Here is a 14,924-nt window from a genome sequence, read left to right as displayed (position 1 = left end):
GTTTCCATTCCTCCATCACTTCGTTCAACGTCTAATTGAATAATAAATCGTCTGACCCTAGTGGTTTGAAATTTGTTTATAACTCAACCAGTTAACTAAAACAGAATGCGCGTGTTACTGTTTAATACTATGTCATATTTGTCACTCCTAAGGTTCGAATAGCCAGATTGAATCAAATATAAACTAATTACAATGGTTTGAGTATTGAACCATTATTCGTGGTTTATCGCTCTCAAAGTTTGTTAATTAGATCACAATGAATTAAGACGTAATAGGTCATAATCTAATCTCTCATTTCAGATTTGACCAGTTGAGCAAGTTAGTACGTTTTATTGAATCAAAATAGGCATTTAAAATTCTGTCCGGTCTTCTAAAATTAAAGAGCGTGTAGGATTATTCTTCAGAAACATCTCATGGAAAGGAACCCCAAAAGAGTACAGTATCGCATGGTACGTGATGTAAAACTTAGTTGGTTAGGCTTGTTTTTCCCCTAAAGACAAAAAGAGCACTAATTAAGTTGGTCCACCCCGGTAGTAGAATACAACGGTTAGATTTATTTGTGTTAGCAGACTGAATGTGGATATGTACATTGGATATTGTTTGAGAGATTTGCAATTACTAGTTGAACTTGGCCAATATAGCGTAACTTATTCATCATGTTGTTCTTGCATACATCCAAGGAGTTAAAATTCAACATGGGAATATATAATCAGAATTTGTGTAGTCCATATATAGGGTCCCCAATTACGTATTGAAGAGTTACCTGACGCTAGATGCTAAATAAGTACATATAAGCAGTGTTGTATTTGAATGTATGCTGCGTCCGGACAACATTGTTTCGTCTCCATATAGGTTTGGATTTATAGAGGTAATTTTTACACGAAAACAGTTTGAACATTAAATTCTTTAACATAAATATCTAATAATAAAAGTATAGACTGTATAGGTCCAAATTTGGACGACCACGACCATTGCTGAGTGCGGCGGGGAACGAGGTCCTTACGATATAGCATTCTTCGGTCGTTATAAAGGGTGACGACCAACAAGTGGTTAAAGCGAACGCACGACGTCTGCAGTAGTGTTAGCGCAGTAGGAGACAGTAGGAATATGCTTTTCGAATATTCTTTGTGTTGTACCTTTTTAGGGTTTGAAAAAGGATTGTCCCTTATAAATAGGAGGGAAACGCTCTGTAAAAGGGCAAAAAAGTGAATACAAAAAAGACAACTTTGCTTACTGAAGATCTGAAATCCTTACATCATCTTATTTTGGTCAATCGCATTCATTACTACATTATTCCGCATTTGAAGTTATCATATTTATGAGTAATCATTTGGTTCCGACATACAAGGAAGCATCGATCATCTTGTCTTTCTCTTACATCATTTAATCTGGATTTTCTTATACTTGGCTGAGATTTACCTCTTTATCTTCATTGATTGATCTAACCAAAAAGGCTTCAATATCTTTTGGTCAAACAATTTGGCGCCGTCTGTGGGGATTTCTTCAGCCAAGATCTTAGTTTCATCTAGATCTTAAAAAGGGATAGTCACCTCTTCCTAGCTTTGCACAAATTAACAATGGCAGGGAAAGAATATGCAAGGCAAAAAGCAATAGTAGGTGTCACAGCAAACCTCCTGAACACCATCAATGAAGACATCAGGGAAAATAACGAAAACGGGACCCCAAGCACCACATCCAGGGGAGACGCTTCACCTCCCCCGCACGAAAGCGTAACTGCTTCACGCGACAAGGAAGCCTCCACATCAATAACAGGAGAGGCAACGCCGGCAGTGCGAAGACTGCTGGAAGAATGGCTAACAAGCACTCTGAACAACATATTTGATAAACCCACCCAAAGGGATAACAGAAATATTGCACATGTAGATACCACGACGATCGCTGATGAGCAAGGTATCCCCCATACAGGTAACACTCATATTGCTGATGACGTAGGTAATGACACGCTTGCAGCCGTTTTAAAGGAAATGGAAGAGATGGAAAATGAGAACAGGGCGCTCCGAGACCAGATGAAGGAGCACCAAGAGAGGGTTGACAAAATACCGGGCGCCCCAAAGTTGTTGCCGAAACGGGACGTTGGTCGATTCATCGAGCAACCATACAATGAAGAAGCAGCCCCCTACGCCATTCCAAAGACCTTCAAAATGCCACCTTACCTAAAGATATACGACGGTACCACCGATCCAGAAAATCATATCATTCACTACGTTACAGCCGTAAAAGGTAACGATCTTTCGAAAGAACAGGTACCATCGGTGCTACTAAAAAAGTTCGGCGAAACCCTAACAGGGGGAGCCCTGACTTGGTACTCCCAACTACTGGCGTGATCGATAGCAACGTTTTAAGAAATGGCAGACAAGTTTGTCACTGCCCATGCAGGGGCCAAAATGGCAGAAGCCATAGTGAACGACATATTTGCCGTTAGGCAGATGCACGGCGAGGGACTCGGGGACTTCTTAGCTCGGTTCAACAGGGTAAGAATGAGCTTGCCAAATGTGTCAGAGGGAATTGCGGTAGCAGCCTTCCACAACGGACTAAACAGGAACGGGTCGAGAGCGACCAGAAAATTATTAATCAGGCTCATGAAATACCCTCCAACCACTTGGGAAAAAATCCACAACGCATACTACATTGAAGTAAGAGCCGATGAGGATGACCTCAACAGTCTGATCCAACGGTTGACATCAGTTCAAACCGAAGCAAGGAGAGATTGTCGCAACGACGGTTGAAGAGATCAATTGGGACCCTGTCTCGGCCGAGAAAGGCATCAGCCCTACATCAGGACATCTATCCTACCTCCTCCACGGCACACAGATGCTCCTTCTCGACATGCAGCGCAACATCGACACGAAAAAGGTATGCCTCCGCTCCTATCTGCTCATAATTTTTGTGTCTCTCCTTCAGAAATAGTGTACGCACTGGAGAAACTCGGTACCAAGGTACAATGGCCGCAAAAGATGAAGTCCGACCCAAGCACACAGAAATTGAACGCCCTCTGCGAATTCCACCAGGAAAGGGGTCACAAAACCGAAGATTGCATAGGACTACGGCAGGAGGTAGTGAGAATGCTGAATCGGGGACACCTGAAAGAATTGTTGAGCAATCGAGGACGGGCTAACTTTTCCCGCGGACGCGAACAACCCCAGGGACCTCCAAAACCGCCTTCTCCCGCTCATACTATACAGATGATCATCGGCGGGGGCGACGACACAGCAATCAATCATGTAAAGTTCACCACCACACATAAACTCAAACAATCGATTACTCATGAACGGTATGATGACCTCGAAGATAGTATCGTCTTCGATAAGTCAGATACCGACGGTTTGTCTTTCCCTCATTACGATGCTCTTGTTATCACTTTACGTATTACAGATACTGATGTAAAAAGAATAATGGTAGATGACGGGAGCGGCGCGTGTATTATCCATCCTCGAGTCCTCGTACAGATGAGACTTGAAGATAAAATAATACCCCGTTATATAACACTAAAAGGTTTTAATAATGCAGTCGAGCGGACTTCTGGAGAGATAGTGCTACCAGTCCTAGCCGGAGGAGTCACCCTAGAAATGACGTTTCACGTCATGGACCAAGATACAACCTACAACGCCATCATAGGGCGCCCGTGGATACACTCCATGCGAGCAGTCCCGTCCAGTCTCTATCAAGTAATCAAGTTTCCTACTCCATGGGGAGTATTCAGTATTTGGGGCGAACAACGCACCGCACAGGAATGCTATCGCATCGCCCAAGATTGCACCCAAACCCAACAGCTAAAAGGGGCAAGTGTGGAAGCATAGCAATCAGCGATGTCGGGAATCAAGCTTCACGAACGAACAGACGTTATCAAGGATCCCGACATCGTGGAAGCATCCGAGTCGACAATAGAGGATATCGATCCCATCCTACTAGACGGCAACGACAACACGAAAAAGGCTTATATCGGGTACAACCTCTCGGAACCACGTAAGTTTCATAAATTCTTAACTGACAATGCCGATTTGTTTGCCTTCTCCCATGCAGATATGCCAGGTATCCCGAAAGACATCACCACGCACTAACTGAATGTTGACCCCCTCTACCCGCCAGTGCGGCAAATAAGGAGGAAGTTCAACGCTACAATCAATGAAGCTGTCAGCAAAGAAGTCGACAAGTTGCTCGCAAACGGTTTCATCCGAGAGTCAAAATATCCCCAGTGGGTCGCCAATATGGTCATGGTAAAGAAGAAAAACGGAAAGTGGCGAATGTGTGTAGATTTCACAGATCTAAACAAGGCCTGCCCAAAAGACTCCTTTCCATTGCCACACATCGACCAGCTCATCGACACAACAGCAGGACACGAGTTGCTAAGCTTCTTGGATGCCTACTCGGGTTACAACCAGATCCTCATGGAGGAAGAAGACCAGGAGAAAACTACTTTCATCACTCACCAAGGAACGTACTACTATAAGGTCATGCCGTTCAGACTAAAAAAATGCAGGAGCGACGTATCATAGATTGGTCACCAAGATGTTCAAAGACCAACTCGGCAAAACAATAGAAGTCTACATCGACGACATGCTGGTTAAGTCTAAGAGGAAAGAATATCATATCGATCATCTAAAGGAAGCCTTCGACATATTAAGGCAGTACGGCATGAAACCAAACCCCGAAAAATGTGCTTTCAGCATAACCTCGGGCAAGTTCCTCGATTTCCTGGTATCGCAAAGAGGCATCGAGGTCAACCCGGATCAAATTAAGGCCATCAAAGGAATACCGAAAATGTTAACCAGGAAAAAACAGATTCAAAAACTGACAGGTCGGATAGCCGCCCTATCAAGATTTATCTCACGATCATCAGATAGGTGTCATAAGTTTTTCAGTGTGCTGAAGAAAGACAACAGGCTCCAGTGGAATTCGGAGTGTGTCGATGCCCTGAGAAAATTAAAAACCTACTTGTCCTCACCATCGTTACTCGCCAAGGCAGAACCAGGTGAATGCCTCCTTGTCTATCTAGCCGTCTCTGAGGTCGCGGTAAGCGCGGTTTTGGTCCGTGAGAGCAAAGGTACGCAATCTCCGATTTACTATATCAGCAAAACTTTAGTTGACGCCGAAACGAGGTATCCCCACCTCGAAAAATTGGCTCTAGCGTTGGTCGTAGCTTCACGAAAGCTTAGACCATATCTTCAGTGTCACCCCATAAAAGTGGTGACAACTTTTCCCCTCAGGAGATCCTGCATAGACCCGAGCTGCCGGGTAGATTGGCCAAATGGGCCATAGAATTGAGCGAACACGATATAACATATCAACCGCGAACTGTGATAAAATTACAAGTACTCGTCGACTTCGTCGCTGACTTCAGCGCGGAAATACTGTCGGAGGTCGAACAAGAAGCACTTCGCGCTTCTCCTGGGCGACCTGACCTTTGGGTCCTTTACACCGACGGCGCATCCAATGCGTCGGGATCTGGGTTGGGACTCGTACTCGAAGTCCCAACGGGCGAAGTGATTCGCCAATCCATACGGTGTCCTGAAATGACTAATAATGAGGCCGAGTATGAGGCCGTAATTGCAGGACTGAAATTGGCCCTCAAATATGGTGCACGACGAGTCATCCTCCACTGTGACTCTCAACTTGTCGTAAACCAAGTTACTAGGACTTTCCAGATCAAGGAGCAGAGGCTACAGAAATACCAGACCGAAATCCACAAGCTGCTACCAGAATTCGATGAATGCCGATTCGACCAAATACCAAGAGCGCAAAATATCAAAGCAGACGGTCTCGCCAAGCTGGCGGCAGCAACTAAAAACATCCCAAGGAGCACGTGGTCACCCTCCTCCTCTCATCAATAGACCAAGTCGAGGTACATTTTATAAATTTAACTTGGGACTGGCGCAACCGCATTATATCATATTTGCAGGAGGGAACACTCCTACAAGATAAAAAAGAAGCCAAGAAGCTTCGAATACAAGCAGCCAGATACAGCCTCATAAACTACGACCTTTACAAAAGGACGTTCGGCGGTCCCTTGGCCAAATGACTCGGACCAAATCAAACAAGGCGTGTGCTCGAAGAGGTACATGAGGGGCACTGCGGCGCCCATACAGGCAACTGAGCCCTCGTCGGATGTCTTATTCGTACAGGATACTACCAGCCTACTATGAAAAAAGAGGCCGCAGACTACGTCAAGTGATGTGAGCAATGCCAAAAATACGCCCCTATGATACACCAGGCGGGCGAACAACTGCACTCCGTCACTTATCCATGACTGTTCATAAAATGGGGGATGGATATTGTCGGACCCCTCCCAGCAGGGCGAGGTAAGATACGCTTCCTTTTGGTTTTAACTGATTACTTTTCCAAATGGGTGGAAGCAGATGCGTTCGCTCAAATATGTGAACAGGAAGTCATCGTGTTCATGTGGAAAAACATCATATGCCGATTCGGCATCCCCAAAGAAATTAGTTGCGACAGCGGACCTCAGTTCACCGGGAAAAACATGACTGAATTCTTCAAAAAATGGCATATCAAGCGGATACTCTCCACACCGTATCACCCCGCCGGAAACGGTCAAGCAGAATCCTCCAACAAGACAATATTAAATATATTAAAGAAAAAGCTCGAGTAGGCCAAAGGGCTATGGCCGGAACTGCTACTAGAAGTGTTATGGGCCTACCGCACAACGCCAAAAAGCAGCACGGGTGAGACACCGTATTCACTGGTTTACGGTACCGATGCAGTCATACTCGTCGAGGTCGGTGAGCCCAGCCTGAGGTACTCCAAATAGAGTGGGTTGAGCAACGACGAAAACAGAATATAAGACCTAGACGAGGTTGAAGAACGAAGGGACATGGCTCACATAAGAATGATAGCCCAAAAACAACAAGCAGAAATGTATTACAACAAGAAGGCCAAAGTACGACCACTCAGAGTCGGGGACTACGTCCTCAAAGCCAGAACATAGGCAAAAAAAGACCCGAACGAAGGAAAATTAGGAACGAATTGGGACGGGCCATATAAAATCACAGCAGCAGCAAGCAAAGGAGCGTTCTAGTCGGATGGAGGGAAAACTACTACAAAACAACTGGAATGTCGCCCACCTCAAATATTTCCACTTCTAAGAAATGACGTCATCTAGGTCGCACTCTTTTTCCCTCACCTGATTTTTGTCCCAATCGGGTTTTCTCGGGGAGGTTTTTAACGAGGCGACAAGGGAGTCGTCTTAATGTTCAAAGTATAATTCATCGCCCAGCCTGTCGATAGCATCTCCAGGCCGCGCAATGAAGGGACTAGATACAAGGATATTACTCGTTGAATGCACGAAATCGATATGTATCTCCAATATACGAATGAAATTACTCCAATAAATGTATGAAATCGACAAGTATCTCCAATGTATGAATGAAACAGGCACACAAAACACCCCATGGCTAAGGCCATCGCCACGAAAGAGTTCGACTTCACTCGAACCACGACGGGTTAACATTTCAACACAGTCGAAATAACACCCATGGCTAAGGCGATCGCCACGAAAGAGTTCGACTTCACTCGAACCACGACGGGTTAACATTTCGACACAGTCGAAATAACACCCATGGCTAAGGCCATTGCCACGAAAGAGTTCGACTTCACTCGAACCTGACGGGTTAACATTTCGACACAGTCGAAATAACACCCATGGCTAAGGTCATCGCCACGAAAGAGTTGGACTTCACTCGAACCACGACGGGTTAACATTTTGACACAGTCAAAATAACTCCCCATGGCTAAGGCCACCGCCAGAAAAGGATTCGACTTCACTCGAACCACGACGGGATACTAGTTCGGCACCAGCTCGAAAGTAACATCCCAATGGCTAAGGTCATCATCACAGAAAGGAGTTCGACATTGGTAAACTACGACGGGATACTACTTCGGCATCAACTTGAAAGTAACATCCCTACGACCAAGGCCGTTGCTAACGAAAAAAGTTCAAATTAAACTCACAACACAACGGGGTTAACATTTCAACAAAGATTCGGAATAACATGACTATGGCAAAGGTCATCGTCGAATAAACCAAAAAAAAAGGAAACAACTCAGAGGTACACGACCAAAATAATTTTCATTACAACAAATATAGTACAAAGTGCTTGTTTTTTTTACAACGGGCTCAAAGATGCCCTCACAAAAATGCGAAGCAAAAGTAAATAAAACTGAATACTATGCCACAGCATTCCCTATGGCATACACCTCCTCGTACCAAGAATAGGAGGCAAGTTTGTCCGCATCGTCAGAATTAATATCATCCCCGCCAGGCGTGATGGGGTCATACCCGCATGCCTCACGAGATGCACGGCCTTGGCATGCACATCCCGAAGCTCTACCTCGAACGCCCTCCCGTCAATATGGAGAGCCTTATACACATCGAGCCGGGCTTCAGCGTGAACCCACAGTTCATACAAATGGCGAGGCACGACAGGATCAGCCGATGCATGGGATGTAGAGGGCTGTGACTGATGTCGCACGTCCTCCGTTCTCAAAGAAGCCACATGTTTAACGCGGACAATTCCACCTCCAAATCTTGAATACGCCCCTCAAGTCCCGCTACCTTAAGCACAGACGCCTTCGCCTCCTTGTCCCCCTCCAATTTACAAACACGGAGGGCGTCTTCTAAAGTCGCTGCCTCAGACACGGCAGTGGCCCTATCCCTTTCGGCGTGGGCCAATCCATCAGCATTTGCGCTCAATTCACTCTTAAGATCAACGACCTCTGCTGCCTTCATGTCCAGTTTGGCAGTTAAATAGGCCACATTTGCTTGGAGGTCGGCGTTTTCAGCCATCACTCCCTTGTTTATCTCAAGCTCATCTTCCCTGACCTTAAGGGCCACCTCAAGCTCACTACAATGGGCAATGGCCTTCATAAGGTCCTCATATCTCTCTCTCAACTCTTCGACCTTACGCGCCAGTTGATCCTCCCTCTGCTTAAGCCCATCGCGGAAAACCTGAAAGTCGCGATCCTGAGTGAAGATATCAGCCATCGCACGATGCTTGGTACGATATTCTTGATACTTGGAAGACATCTTCCCACAGATGGTCGTCCTCCTCCTTTCCCGACGCTCGCGCTCGATCTCCATGATGAGGGTCTAATGTGATAAGAAAAAGTTAGAACAAAAGGATAGGCCAAGAATAGTAAAACAGATCCAACAACAAAAAGAAAAGAGAGGCATTTACCCGTAGAGCCATGCCGGAAACGCTCCGCGACAACTCGGCATCACTCATCGCTCTGAGTGCCTCACTCTCAGGAGCAGCACATAAGGGGGCAAAAACGGAAGCCACCTGGTCACAGTTCGACAGTTAGTCGTAGTCCCCGGGGATGACTATGTGTCAATCAGAACCCTCTGTTCTAACCTCCACGCGAGTATAACGCTCCAAAAATTCTCGGACATCCCCTGGGTCGACGTCAGAACCTGAGCCGTCGCCCTCGATGCGTAAGCCCCCTCCAACAGTAGATGATACGCCACCCTCAGCGGAACGCACAGACCCCCCTCCTTGGTATACTCCCCCTGCTCGGGAGACCTCCCCGCCAAAATAGCGTCCGCCATAAATGCGGGCACAGGTGCTGTCTCCGACGCACCCGTCCTGCTCTTACCAATATCAGCATCCACCTCTTTCCCGAGCTCTACCATCCTCTTTTTCCTCAACGGAGGTTCGTCCCCATAAGAGGACTCATCCACGAGGTGATAGACCGGTAAAAAGGAGGTCTCTTCCCTCACAACCATATCACGAGAGGAGTCTCCCACCTGCACCGGCTGAGCACGACCCTCTCGGACGGATTCCTCCAAAGTAAATTGCATTCCCGCCGAGGCGATGGCCTGGCAAAATGCAGGGACTGGGGCCCTTCGCCTAGAAGCTCCACGACCTGTCATCACAAGGAGTCGTATCAATAGATAATGGCAAATAGCCGAAGAGCGGTACAGAGGAAAACACTTACCGGATGAGACCTTCGGCCTAAAACGTTTCACAAAAGCAGGCCAATCTCGGGTCTCCACTGTGTGAAGCAGTAAACGGGCTACCCAGTCCCTTATACCGGCAATGGGACGGGGTGCACGCCCATAGCTGCAAAAGAAAGCCGCAGATAAATACTGAGTTGAACACAACAAAGAAAAAAGAGAGAGTAAGCAAGTTGAGACACCTACGATTATCATTCCACCGCTCCGGGAATCCAGCGGGGTCCGACACAATGTGTTCAATTCTGACGAAGAAATACTTGTGCCAAAACTTACGGCTCGCCCGGTCGTTAGTTCCGACCACCGGCCCTTTGGTCTCATGGTGCCTCAAATGTACCATAGTACCCCTGTGAAAACTAGGGGAAAACAAGTGCAAGAGGTGGTGGATGTCAACTTCGCACCCCGCCAACTCCGCGTATTTTGTCAACACCAAAAATATTTTATACGTGTACGGAGAAAGTTGCGCCGGGCAAACCTAATAAAACCGACAGAATTCTTCCGCTAACGGGAGAAGGGGGAAGGAATGACCAATTATAAAGGGGTATTTGTAAAAATCACAATACCCCGGTCTATGGACCTCCACGAAGTCCCTCCCCGCCGAAACCATCTCGACATGAGGAGGAATGCTATACTTAGTGCGGATGGCATCTATATGGGCCTGCTCGGTTTCAGACACTACCGGAACGGGAGTAGGGTCAGGATCTTTAAGAAAGTCACTTCGAGACATAGGGTGTCTCGGTAACAACTCATCTACATTGGGAAAGCTGTCCCCCTCCCCGGCTATCGTGTCCTCACCACCAGAAGGAAGCGCCATGGATAACGGGGTGGCGTCAGAAATCCCTTCACTTGACCGGTGTGTTCTAGGCATATTTACGGTGGAAAATGTATTAACGAGACAAAAGAAACCAAGAACAATGAACGGAAGAGAGGAAGTTAAGAAATCGCAAAAACAAAGCTAAAGATACGAGAAGGAATAACTAGAGGAGAAATGACCTAGAGCTTTTGAAAAAACAAACCCTTTACCTATTTATAGGGTTGGATGGCGCCGGAATCGAAGCGAAAGACTGCCCATGGCACCAAAACCGAAGCGACAGACCCTCAGTCTCTGTCTCGGAAAAATGCGTAATGATGACGCACGTGGAAGTGACGTCATTTCCCAATAGGACACACAACCCAAGATACCGTAAAGCGCACTGCTCTTCCGTCATTGGTCAAACCGTTATGATTCACAAACCAAATTTCTCCGCAGGTATAGATGATGTCCGAGGGACTAACTGTATAGGTCCAAATTTAGACGACCACGACCATTATTGAGTGCGGCGAGGAACGAGGTCCTTACACATAGCATCCTTCGGTCATTATAAAGGATGACGACCAACAAGTGGTTAAATTGAACACACGACGTCTGCAGTAGTGTTAGCGTAGTAGGAGACACTAGGAATATGCTTTTCGAATATTCTTTGTGTTGTACCTTTTTAGGGTTTGAAAGGGGATTGTCCCTTATAAATAGGAGGGAAATGCTCTGTAAAAGGGGAAGAAAGTGAATACAAAAAAGACAACTTTGCTTGCTGAATACAGATCTGAAATCCTTACATCATCTTATTTTGGTCAATCGCATTCATTACTACATTTTTCCGCGTTTGAAGTTATCATATTTATGAGTAATCATTTGGTTCCGACATATAAGGAAGCATCGATCATCTTGTCTTTCTCTTACATCATTTAATCTAGATTTTATTATACTTGGTTGAGATTTACCTCTTTATCTTCGTTGATTGATCTAACCAAAAAGGTTTCAATATCTTTTGGTCAAACATAGACAAGGTAGACAAAAAAACTAAATATATCCCAATTTATATGACACATTTCGCTTTTCGAAATTCAAACAATTTAATTTGACATTCATTTGGACATATAATTTTTTGATTTTTCGAAATAAATTGGCATATTTGAAAACTATGTAAAAATGATATAAGTCACAAAATAATTCAAAATATTTAAAAGACAATAAAAGAAATCCGGGCAAGGAATAATTCTTTTAACTCACGAAATGCGAATACCTTTACATAAATTGGGACGAAAAACTAATACTGTGTGATGCTTGATATCAGGATTACCAACAAATCAAAAACATAAAGAGGCTATCATTACCGATATACTCTATCCGATAAAACGGACACTCTTACCGTTCGTGGAATGTAAGGTTGAACCATTTAAATAAAAGATCTCCTACCTCCAATAATGCAAGTACTTGAAATAAGATATTAGTATTAAATATTACGTAATGTATATTATTCAAATTTGCTATAAACACGTTTCAGTTAGCTAAAGTCTAAACCACATTTTTACATTTCAAATTATGCTATTAAACGAAGGGTAAACATAGAAAGGAAAGAGTAGCATAAAGGCTAAAAATCAGATTGAATTTAATGAAAGCAATATCATTTTCATTTAAATGAAATGGAATTCACTAAACTTCTTAGCATTATGCTTGTTATCTTATAAGCAGGTAATAAGGCACACTGTGATTAAAAGTTTTCACTAAACATTGTTGAATAATAAGCTTTGATTCGACAATTTTGCATAGCAAATTAAATATTCATAGCAGTGTAAAAAGCACAATAAATTCGAAACTACTACTATCAAATTTTCTTTTTCGTGATGAGCGCAAATTACTGAAGGGCAAAGAAGAAAAAAGTGGTCTCATATGGTTTTGAACTTAATCCATCTTAGCGTACTTGTCAATTGAAAGAAGTTCAGGGGTAGGAACGTAAAATCAGGAAACAATGTCACAGACTCCGAGGAGTCGAGAATGTCTTTCTTATATTTTGTCCTAGTGTTGAGCATTTCTGTTCCACATAGAGCACCGAGGGGTTAATATCCTATATATGTGTCGCCCTGTTTATTCTTCGATTCTTCATCCCTTAGAAGACAGACACTAAACAGTAGAAACTAAGAGAAGAAATGAAGGACCTAATGTTATTACGGCAGAAGAATTCAATAACGTACTGTATTAAGGAGAAAAAACCATGTATTGGTTGGGTGAACAGGTATTTTAAGGATTGCCTTTGCAACCTAAGTGATGAGTTCTCCTTTGCTTTTGGTCTTGTCAGCCTCTTCTGTTGGGGTGTCGCTGAAGTCCCACAAATTATCACCAACTTCAGAACTAAATCCAGCCATGGCGTTTCACTTCTATTTCTTCTTGGTTGGGTTGGCGGGTTAGTTTCTTTTACCTTATTTCATTCTCACCATTTTCTTCAGTTTCACAATTTTTGTTAGGACGTGCTAACACACCAAAGTTCAGGATTGACATGAACAGAAAATTCATTTAATCGATTCTGACTTGCTTGGAATTGAATTTTAGTTGTTACTAATATTTAATCAGTGTGCTGTAGGACTTTTCTTTCTTTCAATAGGACCTCTTAATTTAACCATTCTAATTAAAAATGTATATATGTTCGTTATGTTCGATGCAGTGACATATTCAATCTAGCAGGTTGCCTTCTTGAGCCTGCAACGGTGAGCTTAATTAAAACTTTAAATATAATCATGAAGTTAATTAAACCGTTTTGGTTTCTGTCATCGAATTGCGCGCCGGTGATGTCTCTGAATTTTTTATTTCTTTCTATCTTCATGCAGTTGCCGACTCAACTGTACACAGCTGTGGTAATACAAATGCTTGTACATTATTCCCATCTTTCTATTTCCTTAATTGAAAGCTGATTTATGTTTACTAAATAATACTTACTAGTTTCTTTTTCTTTATTCTAATGGATCTGCTATGGAACAGCTATACACAACTACTACTATAATACTAGTGCTGCAAAGCTTGTATTATGATTATTTCTATAAGTGCTGGAAACACAGAGATGATGACTCTGGTCAAGAGGTACAAATTAAAGTTTCCAAGTCTGTAATGTGCTATTTCAGTGAAACAATAAGAGCTTATAGAAAGATGATTTGATTAACTTAATTAATTAGGTTGAAGAAGTGAAGAAGCCTTTGAGACCACAAAAACCTACAGACTCAGGCATTCCAATACCCAAAGGCATAGGAGTATCCGCTTCACGCCGTATGGACTTCTATTTCACGTGAGTCTCTGCTTTTTCTCCATTTGTTTACTTTGAGATTTTAAAACGAGCACTTGCCCCGTCTAGCTGGTGTATTTATCGAAACAATACTTACACAAAATGTGTCTTTTAATTATGGTATATTAACATGATTTGACGTATACCTTTTTCAGATTACCAATCTACACATTTTAATACACTTATCTGTAATTAGCTTCGTCATAATAATTAGACTAAGTTACCAACACGGGATGTCGTGTGATAGATGAGTTCCTCCAGCCTTAATCAAAGGTCTCTGGTCTAGTTCCTCCAGCTTTAATCAAAGGGCTCTGGTCTAAGTCCAGGGAATAAAGGAATTTCTGGTGGGGAGCGCTTATTGCCCGAATTCAGACTATTTGGACAAATGAATTTCAGATATTTAGACAAAACAAAAGAAGATTTGACTAAGGCTACTAAGAATATTAAGTATTTGAGAGCAGGTCTGCGAGATCATTGGCAGGCAGTGCAACCCCGCCATTCAGGTCAAATCTAAGGCCTATTGCAAGTGGACCGTCAGCAGTGGGGCTTAACCACGATTACTCTTCAGATGAGGACACAGTTAATGCACCATTAAATATTTCTGTGAGCCAACCCAAGCCTATCCCACGATCTGTAAGTGAAATCTCCTCGTGCTATTAATTTTTATGTTGATATAATCTTTTAGTGGATGTATAATGTGCAAAACAAAAGTTTACTGCTCTGGCAACTTGCTCATAAAAATTGCTTACTGGCTGTGTGTACTCCAAAAAGTGCTATGCCAGCATATTCTAAAAGCATCCTTTGTTCCTGTCCCATGATGCCCAAAGGCAACTTGAGAATATCTCCCCCCC

General features: G+C 43.7%; 1 protein-coding gene across 2 annotated transcripts in view; it reads left to right on the top strand.

Annotated features, from left to right (window-relative positions):
* Positions 12,851 to 14,924, top strand: part of LOC109206040 (probable vacuolar amino acid transporter YPQ3) — a 3,860-nt gene continuing 1,786 nt past the window's right edge. For both annotated transcript variants that reach the window (XM_019368816.1, XM_019368809.1), the window contains exons 1-6: positions 12,851 to 13,203; positions 13,462 to 13,504; positions 13,625 to 13,651; positions 13,776 to 13,874; positions 13,967 to 14,076; positions 14,535 to 14,706. In XM_019368816.1, coding sequence (XP_019224361.1) covers positions 12,950 to 13,203; positions 13,462 to 13,504; positions 13,625 to 13,651; positions 13,776 to 13,874; positions 13,967 to 14,076; positions 14,535 to 14,706 — 705 coding nt within the window. In that variant the 5' untranslated portion in view covers positions 12,851 to 12,949. The remainder of the gene's footprint in view (positions 13,204 to 13,461; positions 13,505 to 13,624; positions 13,652 to 13,775; positions 13,875 to 13,966; positions 14,077 to 14,534; positions 14,707 to 14,924) is intronic.

Source organism: Nicotiana attenuata, chromosome 2 (genome assembly GCF_001879085.1).
Source record: "Nicotiana attenuata strain UT chromosome 2, NIATTr2, whole genome shotgun sequence".
Classification (NCBI taxonomy): domain Eukaryota; kingdom Viridiplantae; phylum Streptophyta; class Magnoliopsida; order Solanales; family Solanaceae; genus Nicotiana; species Nicotiana attenuata.
The sequence above is the reverse complement of the archived record's forward strand: the minus strand, read 5'-3'. Positions and strand labels throughout refer to the sequence as shown.